This window comes from Argentina anserina, chromosome 7 (genome assembly GCF_933775445.1).
Source record: "Argentina anserina chromosome 7, drPotAnse1.1, whole genome shotgun sequence".
Taxonomy (NCBI): domain Eukaryota; kingdom Viridiplantae; phylum Streptophyta; class Magnoliopsida; order Rosales; family Rosaceae; genus Argentina; species Argentina anserina.
Genome location: NC_065878.1, coordinates 23,759,763 through 23,779,249, shown reverse-complemented (window position 1 = coordinate 23,779,249; position 19,487 = coordinate 23,759,763). Strand labels below are relative to the sequence as shown.

Genomic DNA, 19,487 nt, shown 5'->3' with positions numbered 1-19,487 from the left:
CTTTATCCGTCAATCTTTTTTTTTTCCTTCTTTCTCCTTCTGCCCACAACACAACAACAACCTTACTAGGAAAAGGTGATGAACACCCACAACGCTCATCTTTCAATCTTCATCCTTGTCTTCTCCATTACTGGAAAATAATCTACAAGAACATGAACAACACCAAGCTTTTCTTCACCCGCTTTCTATTGCTAGAAATGAAGATAATTAAGATCACAATACAAGCTACAAACACGGTTTTCATTCTCACCTATGTACAGATCATTCCATTAAGTCCTATTATTTTCAATCTGCATAACACACCTCAATACCAAGCAATGAAATTCAGACAAGTACAAGCAAAATTAACGACTCAATCTAGGCAGCAAAGTAAGCTAGTCAATCACTGTGTTTTATGTTAGTAATAGCAGTTCAGACAGTGGTAGAACACCGAGTCCCCTGCCTAGTACTGAGTGGCCCTGATGGGAGAGAAGGGCCGAAAGCCATAACAGCAACGCAATCCACGTTCACTCTGTATCTCCCGGACACCCAAGTTCCTACCTTCCACCTTAGTCGTCCGAGCACTTTGATATTCAAAATCAATCTCCCAGCCGTCTGATCACGACCAACTTCATAACCGAAAGAGGGAGCCACAGGCAGACCATTGCCGATCAAAGAAACTGTCAAAAGATTGCTGTCTTCATGCCCTTGGTAGAAAGGAGGCAGAGATGTGTACACTGTGATCTGTTGGCCTTTGTACTGAGCATAGACTTGTAGCTCGTCGTAGTAAATGCCAACTTTTTGATTGGGGTTCTTGGAAAGCAGGGTGAGTTGGACGGATGAGTTGAGGAGGTTATTGCTTCCAGAGAGGTTGAGCAGGTAGATATCAGCTTCTTTGAGAGAGAACTGAGGCTTTGTGGGGTGTAGAATAAGCCAGACGACAAATATTAAACAGATGATTGCTGTGGAAAGTGTGGAGAATACTGCATATATCTTCTTGTAGTGCTTCTTAATTCTCAGTCCTTGTTTATCTCCGCAGTGTTTAGGAGATTTCGAGAGGGCTTGAGACATTTGCTCAAGGAAGAGAGGTGAGAGAATTCGAAAGTGAGAGAGAGATGAGAAGAGGCTGAGAGGGCTAAGCAATAAGGGGAGGGGGAGGTGATGGGGCTATATATATGTAAAGGAAGCAGAAGCTGCTGAAAGCTGCAATGTTTTTTTGCTCCTTGCTACTTTTGACTGGCAGCTTCTTCTTGATGTTTGCTTGTGCTGTGTGAACTACTGGAAAATGCCTTTAATTTCGAATGGTTGATTGAACTTGTTAGGTACTTGATGCACATATATCCACCAGTGGATGATTATACTACCTGTTACTATTGACCATGTTCCATGATTCATCTTGGGGGTAGGACGAGGTTAGCCTTTTCCTTAAAGCAAATTGAAATGTTATTGTAGTTTACTAACTTGGAATAGCAAAAGTCGCATTGCATTGCATGCATGATTGAATAGTTTAAAGTTAGCAAGACATGCAAACAGATTAGACAATTGTGCTAGTGTGCTACTTCAGGAAAGCCCCTCCTTATATTATTTACTTTTCAAAACTTATAATTCACATTACACATTTACTGCTGTAATCACAGCCATACTGCTCTTTTTTTTTTGGGGTCATCATGAGAACATATATATCGTATATATGGATATAAAGTCTGTACGCAAGAAGAATACAAACGGTTTACATGTTATGTGTATTTTTCTGTATGTTTTGGACTCTAGAATTATTCTCAGAAATCTATTTCCTATATTTCGAGTATATATGAATATATCCTTGGATATGTTTATGTGGTATAAAGTTGAGCAATCTTAAGACAAATAAAGTATCTGCATTCTGCATCATGATCCATAAATATACATGTTCTGTTCTAATAGTTTTTTGTTTGTCTACAATTCTAACATCTTTGCAAGAAACATAGTTTAAAGTTACAGATACCTCCATGTCAAAAGCACTGGACACGGGATATCTATCTTAGCATGAATCAGAGATTGGATACACTTTTTAGGATAATTGAGAGGAAAGTGAAGGCTTTTAAAAGAGCAATAAGAGATAGTGTAGCTAATAGCTTGGCCTTTTCTTGTTGATTGAAGCTGAGTAAGAAATGGTCCTAACTAGCCTAGTGGCAGCCCCCATAATCTCTCTCTTTTTTCTAATGTTATTCACTTATATTCTAGTATATGCAATTAGAAATGTGGGATCAGGAATTAAATTACAATTAGTTAACGCTGTGACCTTGGCACCTTGCTTAGTATGATACTGCTGAAATTGGGAGCTTTGAAGTTCTGGTCTTTCTTTTGTTCGAATTGAGCAAGTGCAGTTGTGGAAAGAGTTCAAAAGTAGAGAAGACATGGAGAATCTATAAAACAGGCTTTTGAAAACCACTGGGAAAACATTACCAATCATTCATTTCTTGGTTTTATTATGCATGCAGGTGCTGTTACTTTTAAGTTAAAGACTGGTAGCTGATGAACATTCATCAACCATCAGATGTAAATACTCGGAAAAGTGTCATCGCCATCCGATGTGAATACCTATGTTTGGTTTTGTAATTTGGTCTTGGTAATGGTTGTCATTAGGGACCCTCATGCTAGAAAATCTTGAAGGGAATATTATACATGGCTTACAGCAGTTAATCCATCCAGTCTTTGAAATTGAAGACAGGTGTTTGTTTATTGCTTTCTTGAAAACTTTTTTTTAGATATTGAGCCCTTCAATCAAGACTCAAAGAGAAAGGAGGACCCAAAACCACCGTAATGATTTCTCACATGTTCTTCTTTCTCTGAAGTCTGAACTTTGCTTGCTTATTTCCTCGTCTACTTCTGATACCAGAAAAAGAGCCACCTTTATGACTTTGATTATAACAGGCATAAGGAAAAGTGTTTAGAGTGTTTCATTTCATTGATTGTTTTAGAGATAAGCATGCACATATGTACCAAAGGGTCACCTTCATCAATCCTTAGTTGCTGAGTCTGTTGAGGCCTCTTCATCTATTCTCAAGTAGTTTTGTAGACATAAAGTTCTACGTTAGATTCAAATGCAATTAAATGACTTTACGTTAGATAATGAGATTTATAGAAAGTATATGATTGCCTGAATGCAATACTTCATCTTCAACCTTACAACTTCTACACAATTTGAGCACGGCATTACCTGCTCTGCAGATTTATTGGCAAAGCCATTTTGTGGTGGAAGAAAAGGTTGAATCATACCTTGAGTAGTTGCTGTAAACAAACACAAGCTAGTTTGAATTGGGAAGCCTTTTATGGGAAATGACCTATCACAATTAGTGGAGAAAAGCCATTATCATTTTGGTGACCTTGACAAATGTTTGTTGGGACAATAGTGCAGCAAGATAGGTCGTAGCCAAGTAAGACGTATCTGTGTGCTACGAGAAAACGATGTTCTTCCACTAGAAAAGTCAAAAACTGGTCACCGCAATCTCTAATTTGCTTAAATAAATCATGATTGGGAGACACGTACGACTACACAAGCATGTGTTTTTCCCAAGGTTCTAAAAACCACAGCCGCGGAACAACCACCTCTTAACGCCTATACGGTTAGACGGCCTCCTAGGCGGCGCTTAGATGATTTCGAATTATTAAATATTTATTTATCTTTATACATATATTTAAACTATTTTAATGATTAAAAATATATAATGATGTTTAATATTAATTTTAAAAATACTTAAAATAGTTTAAATTCACAATACTTAAGTATAAAGTTCATAAAAAATATTTAAAGAAAAGATAAATAATGAAACAAATGCAATGATACTAAATCTCAAGTTCTTTCTCTCTAAATTATTCCCTAACTCATTCAGTATCTGACTCAAACTTAATATTCATATTTCTCTTTCCTCTTCTTCTATGTAGGGCTGGACTCGGTGCCGACGGTTTGGTTTATGAGCACTAATTGAAAACCGACACCGAATTCTCAGTTTCATATTTTTCAAAACCGAAACCGAAAAATATATATAGAAACCGCGGTTTCGGTTAACCTATAATTCGGTTCGGTTTCATTTCAGTTACAAAACCTAATATCCTTATTGATCATTCATAGTTAACTAATGAAAATAAAAAGATTAAAAGTGAAGGAATAAGCTACAAGTTCAATACTTCAATTAAATTACATTTACTAAATGAATAATCCAAAACTCAAATATTAACTAAATAAAAATATTGTACTTCGCTGAAACACAAGTTAACCAAAATACACATTAAACCTACTGAGTTTTATCATTAGACGTTTAGACTTGTCTTAACATGAGGACTAGTTGACAAAACCCCCAAGCATTACATTAGATCTCTGCATGCATGATTGTACACACAAAAATCAAAATCACATATCTCTGCATCTATATATTTATTACTAAATATATTCTTTGCATAAGCACCCGATTATATATGTTCACCAAATACAAGCTATAATCTTAGCTCCAAATTCTCGGTTCGGTTCGGTTTTCATCAGTTTTTTAAAAGCATATAACCGATAACCGACATCAATTGCTCGGTTCAGTTCGGTTTCCGGCACCGACGCAATGGTACCGTCCGGTTCCGGTTTCTTGGTTTCGGTGCGGTTCAGTTATGACCGGTTTCAGTTTTTTCGGTGTCATAAAGTCCAGCCATACTTCTATAAGATTCAGTTTTCAGAAAAAGAGACCGAGTGAGAGCTGCGGTCTCTCTTTTGGGTTTTTTTAATGTCAAATGATGATTGATCGCTTATGACTGAATAAAGACGGCTAGGGGCGGTTTAATTCGCAAAACACCACATATGGCCGCCAAGGCAAAAAGCGCGGCAGTGAGTGATCTCTTAGCACCTAGGCGCTAGCCTAGACGGCCGCTTTTTAGAACACTGATTTTTCCTATACTTGGCTTAAAAAGTAAAAAATTCTTGAACTCGAGCTCAAAATAATTAGTTTAGACTGTTTAGTACCTCTCTATGTGGTAAAAATGATATTACATTGAATTGAAAACAAGTTCACCTTGTCTCTCAGAAACTACAAAACCCTCTAGTTAGTAAGAGGAAGGTGATCATAATGAGTACATATGTAGTTTGTATACCAACTGACAGGAAAGTCAGAATGAACAAACCTATGTATATAGGGAAAGAATGACTAAGCCAGTCCTAATTCGATAAAAAAAAAGACTAAGCCAGTCCTAAGAAGATTACAAAAGAAGATACAAAAAACTACAGCCCTGTATTGTAAGGGGATATACATGGTGTAACTTAAACTCTGGACATCAAGAAATGAAAATGGTGCAACGTAAACTCTACAAGAACCTGCTGCTAGTTAATCATCATATGCATTTCCATCAGCTTCTGTAGGTGAAGGATCAGTAACTTGACGAACAAATTGTCCTTTTATTCTAGGACGCTGCTCTGCGAGCTTCTTTCTGCTCTCATAACGAACCTGTGTAAGAAGTTTCTGGTTAGAACTATAGCCAAATTTGCAGAAAAGGTGGTAAAATTGAAGCTACATAGGAAGTAGGATAAAGATAAGAACATACCTTCTTCTCATAGCATCTATCTTTCCTCTTCAACCTGAACTTGTTTAGAGCTGCTTCTCTTTGGATGGATCGATTATTTCCACTTTGATTAAAGCTGTCCTCATTCTTGCTCTCTGTAGCAGGCCTAAATATGGCCGCCTGATTAGCCTGATCAACGTTGTTACTGCCACAAGCACTTCCATACCCCACGCTATTATTCCTATTGAGATGACTAGCATTGCCATTGCAAAAACTACTAGTTGCACTCTGATCATTGTTTGGAGAGATATGCCCTCGATCCTCATCAAATCTTTGTTCCAGTTGCTGCATCGTCTGTTCCATCGCAGCCTTGGAATTATGATAAGCTGGGTCGTACACATGCTCTGGTTTATGGTTTTGAGGATTAGTTGGATAATATGCACTTAATAGAAATGAGGGTTCCTGCTGGGCAGCTGTACTTGGCATTGGTGATGGACTTGACTGTGTGCAAAACGTTGGAGGCATTGCAGTACCATATCCGTTGCATATATTGTTAAACCTTACACCTTTAACGGGAACAGGAAGAGGAAACAATCTCAGTTGAGGGCCTGATGTTCCAATTTCAGACTGCTTAGACTGACCAGTGGCTAAAGTGATGACACTCCTTGGAATACTTGAAGTGGCAGCAGGAGTATCACAATCCATATCTACAGGGGATGCAGGCTTCTCAGAAGTAGTTTCATATGCCTTTTGTCGCTCGTTTATGCCAGTCAATAAATTCTGGGGCTGCAATGGTCTGGTTATGTATCTGCAGGAGGGATGATGATAAGTGCAGTGAACAGAAATTTTAAATAAGCTAGTGAAGAAATTAATGATTAAATCCAACTTCATCAGACTATAAATCCAGAGATTGATGATATGCATATATCCCAAATTTCACTGCAGAAAACACAAACTCACCTTGAAAAGGCTGAGGCGTTAGAGTGGCCCAGGCTATGCCTCTTCTCAGTAACTTGAGTCTCAAAGCCACTGGAATCAGATCTTCTCAAGGAAAGGTCCAACTGCGGAGCAGAATCATATGTACTAGGTCTATTACTTGATGAAGAATTTCTCTGGTTGCTAATTGGATAACCGCTGGATACTCCAAAGAAGTCGGTGACATTTCTTGAAGAGTCACCAAGGAGATCGTTATCATCGCAAGCCTCACTGTCCATATTAGCATCTCTCCTAGGACCTGCTGCACCTAATCAGTCACGGATGGACAAATGTTAACAGGCCTTCCTACCAAACTGAACATAAAAGAAGCTGCTAAATTGAAATATAAAGATATATCACCTCCGGCTTCATTTTCATGCATAAGCAACTTTTCGCCAGAATTGGTGTTCCCTTCATCTTTCTGCACTCTCAAGTCATCCAGAAAATTCTTAGCCTGTATCTTCTGCGAAAATTCTTGCATATCCACACTCTCAGCCTCAAAATCTGGCTTTGTACAAGAGCTCTGCAAGAGAGATAGCACATTCAATAAGTACAAACTCAGAAATGCCAATTAAGGTTTCTATACTGCTTCATTTTCATAATATAAAGGACTTCCAAAATAATTTGAAACGAACCTGAGAATCAGTCTCTTTTTCAATGTTTTCCTTATTCCTCTGAGCACATGCCACATAGCCACTGGATTCATTGATTGCAACATCGTTATCAGATGTGCCTTCAATCTTTTGTTGTCCGACACTCTCATCCTGGGGGTTATTTCTGGCCAACTGATAGACAAAAGATTTGAATTAGGCATATGCACATGTAAACATAACAATTCAAAACTGAAGTAGATGAAGATATAAAAAAATCAAGGAGATTGAGTAGGCATACAGATTGTCTCCTCCAAACATGCTGCCACAGGTTTCTCAGTTCATTTTTCCTAATTGGCTTAACAAGATAGTCAGAAACACCTCTTGTCATGCATTTGTAAACTGTGTTAATCGAATCCTGGGAGGACATCACTGCAACATCGCAAGACAAGTTCATGAGTATATAGGTAAAAACCACCATGATGAAATCAAATATCACATTTGTTGTGCTTCATATCATACTTATAACAGGAATGTTTTTGCAGATTTCATGTTCCATGATTAGCGTATGCAGAGCAAATCCAGATATTGATGGCAGATCTACTTCCATCAGTATAAGGTCTATCTTATGGGATCTGGTTTTCAGTATTTCCCAAGCCTTTAAGCCATCAGCTACGGCAGCAACTGCTCAAACAAAAACAAAAGCCAAGTTATATTCAGTGAGTTATGTCTCAGCCAAAAAATTGATACTTGCACTCATGTAGATCTCGCCACATAACTGTGTGAGCCTTATGATTCACGTGTAATAAGCACAACCTAATCTTACCTAATCTTATGATTTGCGTATAATCAAAACCACCTTAATCTTAGCTAATTAGTCTTAGCTTTGTACTGATGAACCTTCTCTATAATCAAAGCACATCTAGCTATCTGAAATATTGAGTATTTATGTTTATTCCGCGAATAAAGATACTGATTAGAGCTGAATATGCACTATCTTACTGTCATTAGAACTAGGCCTCTAGCTGAACCTAGTTTGACTTTGATAATATTTACCATCTTCTAACATCAATTTGTATGAAATGGTAGTTCACAAGATTTATAGGTAAAACAATATTTAGCTGATCTTACAGAGATTAGATCAATATCTGTACTTGGCCTATATTTCTTATCATTAAGATAAACCAATACAAAACCACAGAGCACTTCAAGTACTTGATGTGAACTCAACAACATCCTTCCATTCTTGCTCAGCACAGAATTAGAAAACCAAGATCTTAACCCTTTTCTTCTCTTCAACCCAAAAACAGGCAAGAAAGAACAAAAGAGAAAAGAAATACAGGGATCTAACTCATTCAATTCCCCTATAAACCCTACAGATTCACCATAATAAACAGATTGCCAAAAAAAACACAAAGTCCAGTTGATTACTTCACCAAAAGATCAAAACTTTATACAAACCCAAACAAAAAACCCAAACTCACCTCTGTAGCTACATTTCCTGAGCAAAGCAGCTATAATATGCCTAGTAGAGTCATCTGCCTCAACCAACAAGACCCTCATGTTCATTCCAGGCAGAAGCTTCTCCCACCTCATCACAACCCCACTTGATGAGTCATCACCACCATTGTTCCTCATCTCTCTACTTCTCTGCTTCTCACTCTCTGTCTTCATCTCCTCACTACTCACCACAACCTCACCCATTTCCCAACACAAAACCAAAACCAAAACTAAACCAAACCAAACCAAACCAAACTAAACCAGAACAGGAGAAGAGAAAGCTTTTGTGTTTCAGAAAAATCTCATATCCTTTTACTCCTAAAAAAGTAGAACACAGTCCTTCACTTTTTGTCAAAGCTGGGGGGAGATAAATATCTGAAAAAATCTTTAGCTGCGAATCGGACGGCGGAGAGATCTAGGGCGGGTGATCCGACGGTAAGAAATATCTAAAATCTGGTTTTGAGAGAGAAGGAAAATATCTAGCGACGCCACGTCATCAACCAATCTAGAGGGAGGGATGCAATCAAAAGGCGCGGCGTCATTGGGGTTCTCTGTTTTGAGTGGCCTAGATTTTTTCAGCCAAGTTTTTTTTTATTTTCGATAGGATTATTTGGCGGAGACAGGTGGCATGGAGGTGGGCCCCATATGGTGGGTTTTAAAACCATATAGGGAGAGAAGATATTTAGAGATATTTAGGAATCTAGTCAGCAGTTGAGTATTATGTGACGCTCAACTACGGTTTAATCTGATCGGTCGGCTAAATCAGACGGCAGTTAAGCGTCACCTGGTACTGAACGGCTGATCGAGGAACGGGGCTGGAGATATTTATGAGTGCTATGAGGGAGGCAAGTGGAGATCACGGCTACCATCATGCCACGTGGATGGTAGGAAAGGAAAGGGAGGCTGCTTTTGGGGAGATTAAGGGCCTTCCAAGTGGGCGATGGCCATCTTCAGATTCGTTTTAAAAATGTGTTGCTTAATATGTGCTTGGATTAGCGGGTGAGGAAATGTGTGGTGTTGTTTGGGTTTGATTGGGTAAAAAGGGGGAGCCTTTGGATGCTATTGGATACTATAATACCCCAACAACCAGCACAAGTGGGATATAATATCCTTCATTATGGTGACATTCACCTTTGTTTAATAGCCTCTAGTACTCTTCTTCTCTTGATCACGGCATCTTTGAGTTGGGAGTGCTCCCACTTATTCACACACATTACATCAAAATCTCATCATAGCTTTGAGGCAGGTTAGTGTTTTGGATGTTTAGAGGCGTTTGTACATGAGTTTAGCGGAAAATGATACACTAATTGAAGTTTTTCAGCATCAATGTATTGTCACTTTATAAGAAAGAAAGTTAAGCACGAAAGCATAACTGAACTTGGCGGGCGCTATGAACTACTTGCAAATGCTTGTAATTTAGATAAACTTGAACGCATCGTTTTGACACTTTCATATATTGTAGCACTTTAGCAAATGAGAATACACATTGCTCGTAGTTGTTTATCAACCATTCCTGGGCTTGCTTACGTCCAATCCTTCTTTCTAACTATCTGAAATCCGATTTATGCCGCTCTGAACTTTTACTGGGTACTAAGTCAAGTAATAATCGAAAAATCGCCTAAAATGATAGTCATTCGATCCTCTCATCTACTGGGCCCAACAGAAAGTGCACAAGACAGCTATAAAAACACCAAAAGACTAGAGCTCCAACAACATATTGAGAGGCACAAAAACAAACCCAAGTACCCAACCATGAACCATCAATGATTCTATTTTTCTTATTCAGCTCCTTAAGCTTATAATCTATGTAGCACGGACACGGACACGAGTGTCCGTATTGGACACAATTCGATACGTAGACATGGCATATAGAATTTTTTTTGGACACGGACACGTGGTGGAAACGGCAATTAAAATTATTTTAATATATATATATATATTTATTAAAAAATTAATTTAAAAATTTGAAAGTATTTAGATGTATATATATTAAAGTGTGCATAAATATAACAAAAACTGAATCTGTTAGAATGGTTGAGGATTTGTTGGATCATTTGGATGACCAAGGTTCGAATCCCACTACAAGCATTTTTATTTTTATCATGAGTTTATCTCCTTATATATATTAAAGTGTGCATAAATATAACAAAAATTGAATCTGTTGGAATGGTTGAGGAGTTGTTGGGTGCCTTGGATGACCAAGATTCGATTCTCACCATAAGCACTTTCACTTTTATTATGAGTTGTTGCGTGTCCGGTTGCGTGTCCGAGCCGTGTCCAAATGGAATTCGCGTGTCCGAGCGTGTCCGTGTCCGTGTCGGACACGCAATACGGACCCTTGTCTGCGTGTCCGTGCTTCATAGCTTATAATCTTATATTCTTATGAACAAAATATTAGGAATGAAAATATTAAATATCTGCACACCAAATCCTATCCTTATTTCCAAATTGGACAAACGTCATAAATAAAAAAGGCAGCCAATGTCTCCAAATTGGACTAGGAATACACAAGTGTTGGCGGGTCCAAAATGTCGAAAAACCAAAGGCCCCATTTCTCCTTGCCCTATATATGAAATGAATCTAGAGTCAAACCCATCAAACCATCTTCACCGTCGATCCTCATTGCTCTCCCATATCAACGCCTCACATTCCCACACTATCCTATACTTAACCGCAGAGAATAAAATTGGGAAGTGGATAACGTCTGAAATTTGCCGCGTAGTGATAACCAAAGCTTGTCACTTTGCTCACTTCTCCCAGTACAAAGAACCCATCTTTCTCTCTTCTAATTCTCTCTCACGTTCCAAACCCTAATCCTGCAACTATCAATCACCCAATGGCTACTCACTTTACAACTTCTTCTTCTTTGTTTCAATCAATGGCTACTTTGCAATCCACCTTTTTGGCCAAGCCCCAAATCTCCAAGCTCTCATCTGACTCCTCTAGTTTCATGAACCCATGCAAGAATCTGAGACCCATTTCGATTGAGATTATTAGACCCAGAAGCAAGGACCATGGTGTGAAGATGTCATGGGACGGTCCACTCTCTTCAGTCAAGCTGATCATACAGGGGAAGCATTTGGAGGTACTTGAATTTCAGCTGAGCTTTCTATTGGGTTGCCATGAAATGCTAGGAAATTGAAGAAAGATGCTAGCTTTTGTTTAGGGGTTTAGAGTATGGTATTGGGTTTTGATTGATTTGTTTGATGTACTGTTGTGTGTGCTTGAAAGTTGGAACTTAAACTTGGGCTGAATCTATGATCACATTTGGAAGTAATTAAAACTGTTGTCTCTTGTTCTATGTAAGAACAGTTTTGTGTTTTCAAGATGAATAGTTTGAAGCAAGTTAGTAGGTTTAGCTTACATTTGTAGACAATCGTTCTGTCTTGATTTGTTATGAAATGCAGGAAATGGGCGCGGGTGGTCAAAGCCTCATGTTGGTTTAAGCTTTAATTTTAATGCACTGTTGTGGGTATTTGGACTCAAACTTAGATCTCAGAGCAAATCTATGATTTGGGATAGTACATTATGCCACTGATATAGTTGTTTGGTTTTCTACAGAGATAACATAGAGATAGTTTGAAGAATACTTGACATTGCTCTTAAAAAATAAAAAATAAACAACGCGGAGTTATCGATGTAGATCCTACTGTGAACCAGTTATTTAAGAAGAATTTGGAAGTGTGCAATGGCTTGTGAAACTTTTATTTAGACCTTAAGTTGCTTTTTTATTTGAACTGTTCAATACCATATGTCCGTGAGTATTTAACCATGCAAATGAGTGCAATTTGATTGAGAAACTTGAATCTGTGAACTTAGTTGACAGAACCAGTCAAGAAGTATGTTGAAGACAAAGTTGGAAAGGCAATTCTAAAGCATAGCCACCTGGTGAGGGAAGCTGACATTCGCTTGTCTGTTCGTGGTGGAGACCTAGGAAAAGGCCCAAAAATTAGGAGATGTGAGGTATTTCCATATGGCATTTGGTGATTTGAATGAATGTTTTGGAATATCTGCATTTCAGTAATTGGTGCATTGTCATGAGTAATTGTTTTTTTTGTGTTCGTTTAGGTCACTTTGTTCACAAAAAAGCATGGAGTGTTCCGGGCCGAGGAAGAAGGTGAGACACTTATTGCTAGCATAGATATGGCATCGTCTATCATCCAGAGGAAATTGAGGAAAATCAAGGAGAAGGAATCTGACCACGGTCGTCACATGAAAGGCTTTAACAGATTGAAAGTGAGGGAGGCTCAATTACCTATGGAAGTGGAAGAAGAGCCCCAGGATGAGGAGGACGACCTGCTGGATGAGGTTGTTCGTACAAAATACTTCGACATGCCACCTTTGACAGTTGCTGAAGCAGTTGATCAACTGGAAAACCTTGATCACGACTTCTATGCTTTCAGAAATGAAGAAACTAGTATGAACTACAAACTTCCCTGGTTCTTCATTGCGCTTATTTATTTCTGTCATCTAATGGTTAAATCTTTCATTGTTATTGCTCAGGTGAGATTAACATCCTATACAGAAGAAAGGAAGGAGGTTATGGGGTTATTATACCCAAAAGAAGTGGGAAAGCTAACAAAGTGGAGAATGTGGTGGTAGAGCTAGCTAGAGAACATTCCGTGGCAGAATAAGTAGGTCTAGCAAAGCTTGTGTATAGTTAAGTTTCCCAATGATCTGTAGGATTTCTAAAAGCAACAGTGATTTGAATGCTGAGGCCTCCTGAAGAGGCATAGTTTTGTGCTGTAATGTACGAACCAAAATTTCTGATATACAAATCACAAGCATCATTTAACACATTAGGACTAGCCAATAATACATGTTTTAATTTCCTTCTTTTTCTTGTTCTTGGTATCCTAATGCTAACTAACATAACATCAATAGAAAACAAAGAATGGCCGTGGGAGAAATTGAAATAACAACATCGTAAAGAATCAAAGACACATTGATTGGTGCTTCGTGAAGCAAAAGGTACAAGTCATAGTGAGGCAGCTAAATGAACTGAACTTTCATTCCACGTTCAGATCAATTACATATGCCGGAGTTTTCGGAGTAAAACTCTCGGATGAAACAGTTAAGAGCTTATTCAGTGACATTCCTTCCCCCAAAATCTTCCTCTTCACTTCATACCTGGCCTTAATTCTGTCATCAAGTTTGTAACCAAGGAATGCGGGGAAGGCTAATAACTCTTCGATTTCACGACCCATATCATTAATCAAGTACTGCATCTTCTTCTCCAAAGCACTATGACTGTACTGTAGTATCTGAGGATGCCTCCTGCTCATGACAACAATGTCGGCACAAGAAAAACCATAACCCAAGAACAACTCAATCACCCTTTGCAAATTATCAGAGCTTGTTCTGGTGGCAGATCCCATTGCGGCTGCCATGTCCCTTGTTCTATATCTGTACCCAATCTTCACCAAAAACACAAGCTTATATGCAATGTTGTCTTCAAACGACAAGCCTAAAAACAATGGAGCCTTGATCAAAAACTTGTAGATATCATTCGAACTCAACCCACATTCCTTCAGAAACTTAATCCTCGGACGCATTTTCCTCTCCCTGCTGGCACTAACCACATTGGGGAAAACAAGCAATATCTTGAAAATCGGCTCATCACTTAAACCAGCAAACGACCTCAACAACTCTACATGGCCTTTAGTGTGATCCACAGTGTAGCTCAAAATCGCAGGGAGCTTACCTAACAAAACCCCGGTGGCATTCTCATCTCCACCACTAACCTCAGTCAGAAACTCAACTCTCGGAGCCAGCTGAGTCTCCAAGTCATAGTTCAGTAACGATGGCCGCCTCATAATCAAATCAATCCCACCAAAGCGGCTCACGAATGTGATAGTCCTGTCGATCTCCTCAACTGACTTGAGACACAATGCCTTGTACAAATTCACCTTATTGAGAACATCAACAATCTTCTCATCCGAAACTCCGCGGCGAAGAAGCAATCCAACCTTGTCATCAAATCCCGCCAAGAATCTAACATCTGCTGCCCGGAAAAGCCTCTTCAGCTGCCCCGGCTCAATGTTGCCCTCCAAATCATGACGGACAAAGCTCAAAAAAGGATCAATCTCCTCAGCAGTTAACAAGTTTGGACATTTGGTGATCAAATTGGAAAGCACAAGCCCATCAAGCCCAACTGAATTGAAACACTCAATCCGAGCTCGTAACGAATCCAATGATGCAAAAACCAAAGCCGGGTTCTTCTCCAACAGCTGTTTTGTCTCTTTGTCATCGATTCCAACTGCTTGTAACAGCGAGAACACCGTCCCTGAAATCATGCGAGTTTTAGGTAAACTGTTTTGTTTGATAAAAATGAGTTAGATAGAGTTTACTTGGCTTTGCTTACCTATGTCGGCGGTGACTGGATTGGAACTGCATTGGAGGAGAAACTGTGAACTGGGGAGGAGGAGACCCAGCTGGGTCAGTAACGAGTTTGGTCGGGGTCTTGGGGTTTTAGCGAGTTTTAGTAGAGAAGAAGACCATTCATGGTTGCGGAAGGTTGCAAAGGATGGTGGAGTTAGTGAGTACGATAATGGAGAATCAATGGAGGAGGAAGAAGAAGAAGAAGAAGAAGAGGGGATAGGGTGTGTGAAAAGAGCGTAGGCAGAGACCATGTTTGTGATTGAAGAAATGGGATTTCGGCTGAGGAAGATGAAGATCGGTCTCTTATATCAACAGCAGCTAACGACGCGTCGTTTTTGACGGCGCTCGGGGTTAGAACTATGGAGGGGTATAACTGTCTTTTTGAACGTATTCATAGCGTTTTAAAACATTTCCGACACGAATTCGGCTATCTCCTTTAGTTCAAAGTATCAAACTCTTCAATTACTTGTTGGACCTACTTTCAAATGCTCAGATAAGTATTAAGTATGACCATATGTGAAAAGACAATGTTACCGTTGTCTTGAAATTATCTCAATGGGAAACTCGAGTAGCGCGGTTAGAACTAAGGAGGGGTGTAACTGTCTTTTTGAACATATTCATAGCGCTTTCAAACATTTCGGACGCAAATTCGGCTATATCTGGCGCGTTTCCAAGCGTTTCCTTTGGTACATAGTATCAAACTCTCCGATTATTTGTTGGACCTGCTTTTAAATGCTCTGATAAATATTAAGTATGATCGGACCATACGTGGAAAGACAATGTTACCCCTGTCTTGAAATTATCGGGAGGAGAGCTTGAAGACGATGGTAAACGTCCGTGTTTGGATGGGATACTATGGGCCACAAGCAAGCCCAATCCATACAAATTGCACCGGGATAATTTTCCTTGTCAATCACAACTCTTGTTGATATAAACTCTAATGCATTCCAATCGACATAATATCTAACTTTCAAGGTAAATCTAACTCAGAGTAATCAACGAGATTGAATGGAGGTTTGCCAAATTCGCAACAAGTTATACAGAGGGAATCATTGTTATATTTTTGGTAAAACTGCTGTTGTCATGAATCATGATACACTAAATTCACTATTTTACAACATTATGAATTCTAATGACACGGCAGTATAGTCTGTGATCACATCCATCTTCAACTCCCGAGTGTGACCCAACCTCAGTCCTGGTATACTCCTATCTAGACAGATATTGAAAGGCCTCTTGATCAAAAAGGACACTGGTGCCGGCTTTAGGGTCTTTGCATAGCAGACAGCTATATCTTTCCAGTAGCTGATGAATATCAATCATTCCCTGCATTTCCTTTGACTGTCCTTGAAACACTTACTAGGACGCTTTCCTTCATTTTTCTCATCTGTGCGTATGCCTTTAATAAAGACAACAGACGAGCCGTTCTTTATTGTTGTTCTTGGTTTTGAGGGAAACCTGTAAGACGACCGATGGAGAAGTATAAACCTTTGAAGCAACAGAAAATTGAAATCAGATACTACTCACACAAGTGCACTTACCCCTTGTCTAAATCTTTTCTGGAATCTGGCACATTGTCTTTGCTATATTCTTTCCCTCTGTCATTAAGATTATCCGTGGTGTGACTGACTTCCTTTCTCACGTCAAAGGGAACAAACATCAGTGTCTTATGTTCACATGAACATGTAAATAGAAGGGCTACAAGTATGGCATGCTACATTTAAGAAAGCACAGTAGTCTAAACACATTGTCTCCAAAGTATTATTGGCTGCAACCAGTTGCATACTAACTACAAACTTGAAACACAAAATCTAACAACCTAAACTCGTTGTTCTGAATCAGAAGGTAGAACCTGGCCATATCCAAAGCACACTGTCAGCAGAACTAGCAGCAGTTACCCTTACGTAGCTTCTAAACTAACTCAATTACTTGTTCACCTTGTTAATTGGATCAATGAGATCGAGTTTTATCCTTTCATCTTATAAACTGATTGTTCTACATCATGATATTAACATAGAAATGAACTCATAATAAGCCCAATTACATGTTGTGTTAAAAGAAACGAGGCTGATGGCATAAGCTGAACTAGAAGAGTTGACTCTTGAATCGAAGTCCCAATAAAAATTCGGCAACTAGAGTAAATAAAATTTAGTCACTTACTCCACTATACCTTCTACTTAGCTGAAGCGTGGAGTGTTGCTCCTGTTCTCATTGTAAACATCAAATCTCAAACACATAAAATCACAAGCTAAGTAGGAATTAAACTAAACAAACTACAGACAAGATCTCACACAGGCTGCACCTAGTAAACCGAAACTATAACATACCAAATCAGCATCAAACATTCTAAGAAGCATTACCACAATGCTACCACCTAATATAGGCTGAGTTTTGCAAACAATTTCTCTGAACTATCATAAAATCTAAAGCAGAAGTAAGCTAATAAATGAAACAAATGAATTCTTACTTCAATGGGGTTGAGAGATATACATTGATCCCCACCGCAATCAGAAACCTTTGCCTCCTTCTTCTTCTCCTCAATGCCATCATCACCTTCCTCACCACTCACCACTTTCCTCTTATTCCTCCCAAAGCTCCTCACCTTACTCTTCTTCTCCCTCACTTTCCATACACTCTTCCTCCTAAACACCACCTTCTCTGTCTTCCAAACCTCGCAACTCGTGTCGATCACAGTCACTTCGCTCTTCGAATACCCCTTCAACTCTCTCTCCCCTCTCTCTTCCAACTCTTCCCCCTCATTCACCTCCTTATTCTTCTCCAAGTTCAACGAAGTGATAATCATAAGGTCATTTACGTCATTTACAGTGCCGCCTGAGCTCTTGTGTCTCCTGGTGTCTTTGTTGTCGGAGACATTGGCGGCGGAGGTGACGCAAACTCTGGGGTGGGTTTGTTTCCTGGGGACTTTTTTCCCGGAAAGTCTGGAACATTCTTCGGAGCCATCGATGAAGAACAGCTCGGAGATGGCGGTGCTCATCAGGCCCAGCAATGCCTCTCCTTTTCCGGCGTCCCGCGTCGGATTGGAACATTCGGGTCGGTTCGAGACATGTGGGACTGACTCTGCATTGGGGCTCGAAGATTCCGAGGAGGAGTTGGGTTTGAGGCTGAGGAAGTGGTCGAGGTCGAGGTTGTCGCCGGCCGGGAAGCCCTTGTTGGACCGGAGGCGGTCCAGCCAGTTGGGATTGGACTTGGTGGCGGAGACCGGGCAGAGCATTGGTAAGCTGGACGGATCTGATTGGATGCAAAGATAGAGATTTGGTTTGGGATTGAACAGGTGATGATTGGGGTCGGAGTTTGTGGTTTTGTTCGGTTTTGTCGACGATTTTTGCGTTCGGAGCTCAAAGGTTGAAAGTTGAGATTTTTGAAGTTGCAACGAAGACGGAAGACTGGTCCGTGGTACGTGGCAAATAGCTGAGTGTTTGCTCCCTTTTTACTTTTACTTCACCGAGCTCGATTGTTTTTCTTTTACCAAGCTCGATTGTCGTTTAGTGAAAAACTAATGAGCTGTTGTTTTCTGATCTCTGTAGCTTGTGTACTACACACTCCTACATCAGTACATTGTTAGGGGTTAATCTACTATATATACATCAATGTATGTTATACATTCCACATTCGACGGTTGATAACATATATATTTTTTCTGACCTCACTCACAAAACAATATCGACTGTCGGATGTGAGATGTATAACATATATTGATGTATATTAGAATTTTCCCATTATTAGGCCACAGAGTACAAACTAAGATTTTCAAGGGAAAACGTCACTCGGCAACCACGTTGTTAGTTTAATTGGGTTACTAGCATTCATACCCGTGCTATGCACGTGCATAAGGGCCGCGCACACGGGTGAATTATATTATACGACATATAAAAAAACTTTTAGAAATTAAAGAACCATAAGAAAAATGAGAGTATGCATGCATAAAGAGAACTAATTAATAAAAACAAAGGTGTGCAATTGCAAACCCTAATTAGTTGAAAGGAGGAGACGAATCAGAAGATAGAACCTTGCACTCCAAAGAAAACGAAAGGAAAGAAAACTTATGAGGTTGGGTCCGTTGGGAACTCCAAACCCTACCAATTGACTTCCAATAACATCTAATAATTCATATCCATCCAAACCACAAAGCATAAACCGGCAAATCCAAAACAATTATAAGACTGAACGAAATAAGAGAAAATCAATATATCAGATGCTTCTCTTAGAAGTTTGGTGCTATATGTACACTCCGACAACTGAGTTGGAGATAACCTTCCATGTTGTCATTAGTCTCCGAGTTTTGTGTTGAAATGGGAGAAGAAAGCCGAGCGGTAAAATAAACACAACCAGAAAGACGTCCACTAATGAAAATGAATACAGCTGGAGTAATGTGAGCAAAACTAAGCTAAAATCTCCTAAAAGAAGCATTGAGATGACTAAACCAACAAGATTCTCCAGATCACAGAGAAAACATGTTCATGACGTCTTTGGAAATCAGAGTCAAATTGAATTTTGAGTTTTTTGTTAACAAATGATTTAGTTCAT

The 19,487-nt window shown here is 39.3% G+C and overlaps 5 protein-coding genes across 5 annotated transcripts; 1 reads left to right on the top strand and 4 right to left on the bottom strand.

The window, feature by feature from the left end:
- Positions 1–56: 56 nt before the first annotated feature.
- On the bottom strand, positions 57–1,246 carry LOC126802821 (NDR1/HIN1-like protein 26). The gene has a single exon (XM_050530530.1). The coding sequence runs from the start codon at positions 1,048–1,050 to the stop codon at positions 412–414; it is 639 nt and encodes a 212-aa protein (XP_050386487.1). The 5' UTR covers positions 1,051–1,246; the 3' UTR covers positions 57–411.
- Positions 1,247–5,043: 3,797 nt separating this feature from the next.
- On the bottom strand, positions 5,044–8,868 carry LOC126801484 (two-component response regulator-like APRR5). Its single transcript, XM_050528848.1, has 8 exons — positions 8,546–8,868; positions 7,584–7,745; positions 7,363–7,493; positions 7,107–7,256; positions 6,832–6,994; positions 6,457–6,739; positions 5,539–6,304; positions 5,044–5,441 (listed from the first exon to the last, which is right to left on the bottom strand). The coding sequence occupies exons 1-8, from the start codon at positions 8,763–8,765 to the stop codon at positions 5,322–5,324; spliced, it is 1,995 nt and encodes a 664-aa protein (XP_050384805.1). The 5' UTR covers positions 8,766–8,868; the 3' UTR covers positions 5,044–5,321.
- Positions 8,869–11,303: 2,435 nt separating this feature from the next.
- Positions 11,304–13,306, top strand: LOC126801487 (ribosome-binding factor PSRP1, chloroplastic). The gene is made up of 4 exons (XM_050528850.1): positions 11,304–11,646; positions 12,381–12,524; positions 12,630–12,978; positions 13,065–13,306. The coding sequence occupies exons 1-4, from the start codon at positions 11,398–11,400 to the stop codon at positions 13,193–13,195; spliced, it is 873 nt and encodes a 290-aa protein (XP_050384807.1). The 5' UTR covers positions 11,304–11,397; the 3' UTR covers positions 13,196–13,306.
- Positions 13,307–13,390: 84 nt separating this feature from the next.
- Positions 13,391–15,193, bottom strand: LOC126801486 (transcription termination factor MTERF8, chloroplastic). Its single transcript, XM_050528849.1, has 2 exons — positions 14,926–15,193; positions 13,391–14,847 (listed from the first exon to the last, which is right to left on the bottom strand). Exons 1-2 carry the CDS (start codon positions 15,191–15,193, stop codon positions 13,571–13,573), a joined length of 1,545 nt encoding a protein of 514 aa, XP_050384806.1. The 3' UTR covers positions 13,391–13,570.
- A 739-nt stretch (positions 15,194–15,932) lies between these two features.
- LOC126802293 (uncharacterized) lies at positions 15,933–18,332 on the bottom strand. The gene is made up of 3 exons (XM_050529903.1): positions 17,410–18,332; positions 16,484–16,575; positions 15,933–16,400 (listed from the first exon to the last, which is right to left on the bottom strand). Exons 1-3 carry the CDS (start codon positions 18,172–18,174, stop codon positions 16,262–16,264), a joined length of 996 nt encoding a protein of 331 aa, XP_050385860.1. The 5' UTR covers positions 18,175–18,332; the 3' UTR covers positions 15,933–16,261.
- Between the last annotated feature and the right edge of the window lie 1,155 nt (positions 18,333–19,487).

Coding starts and splice junctions, on each gene's coding strand:
- LOC126802821 (XM_050530530.1), bottom strand. CDS start 1,050: ATGTCTCAAGCCCTCTCGAAATCTCCTAAACACTGCGGAGATAAACAA.
- LOC126801484 (XM_050528848.1), bottom strand. CDS start 8,765: ATGGGTGAGGTTGTGGTGAGTAGTGAGGAGATGAAGACAGAGAGTGAG. Junction 7,746..8,545: donor CAGGAAATGTAGCTACAGAG/GTGAGTTTGGGT, acceptor TTGTTTGAGCAG/TTGCTGCCGTAGCTGATGGC. Junction 6,995..7,106: donor AAAAAGAGACTGATTCTCAG/GTTCGTTTCAAA, acceptor TCTCTCTTGCAG/AGCTCTTGTACAAAGCCAGA.
- LOC126801487 (XM_050528850.1), top strand. CDS start 11,398: ATGGCTACTCACTTTACAACTTCTTCTTCTTTGTTTCAATCAATGGCT. Junction 12,525..12,629: donor CAAAAATTAGGAGATGTGAG/GTATTTCCATAT, acceptor GTGTTCGTTTAG/GTCACTTTGTTCACAAAAAA. Junction 12,979..13,064: donor TTTCAGAAATGAAGAAACTA/GTATGAACTACA, acceptor GTTATTGCTCAG/GTGAGATTAACATCCTATAC.
- LOC126801486 (XM_050528849.1), bottom strand. CDS start 15,193: ATGGTCTCTGCCTACGCTCTTTTCACACACCCTATCCCCTCTTCTTCT. Junction 14,848..14,925: donor TCCAGTCACCGCCGACATAG/GTAAGCAAAGCC, acceptor GCATGATTTCAG/GGACGGTGTTCTCGCTGTTA.
- LOC126802293 (XM_050529903.1), bottom strand. CDS start 18,174: ATGCTCTGCCCGGTCTCCGCCACCAAGTCCAATCCCAACTGGCTGGAC. Junction 16,576..17,409: donor TATCTCTCAACCCCATTGAA/GTAAGAATTCAT, acceptor GACGTGAGAAAG/GAAGTCAGTCACACCACGGA. Junction 16,401..16,483: donor AGAAAAGATTTAGACAAGGG/GTAAGTGCACTT, acceptor GTCGTCTTACAG/GTTTCCCTCAAAACCAAGAA.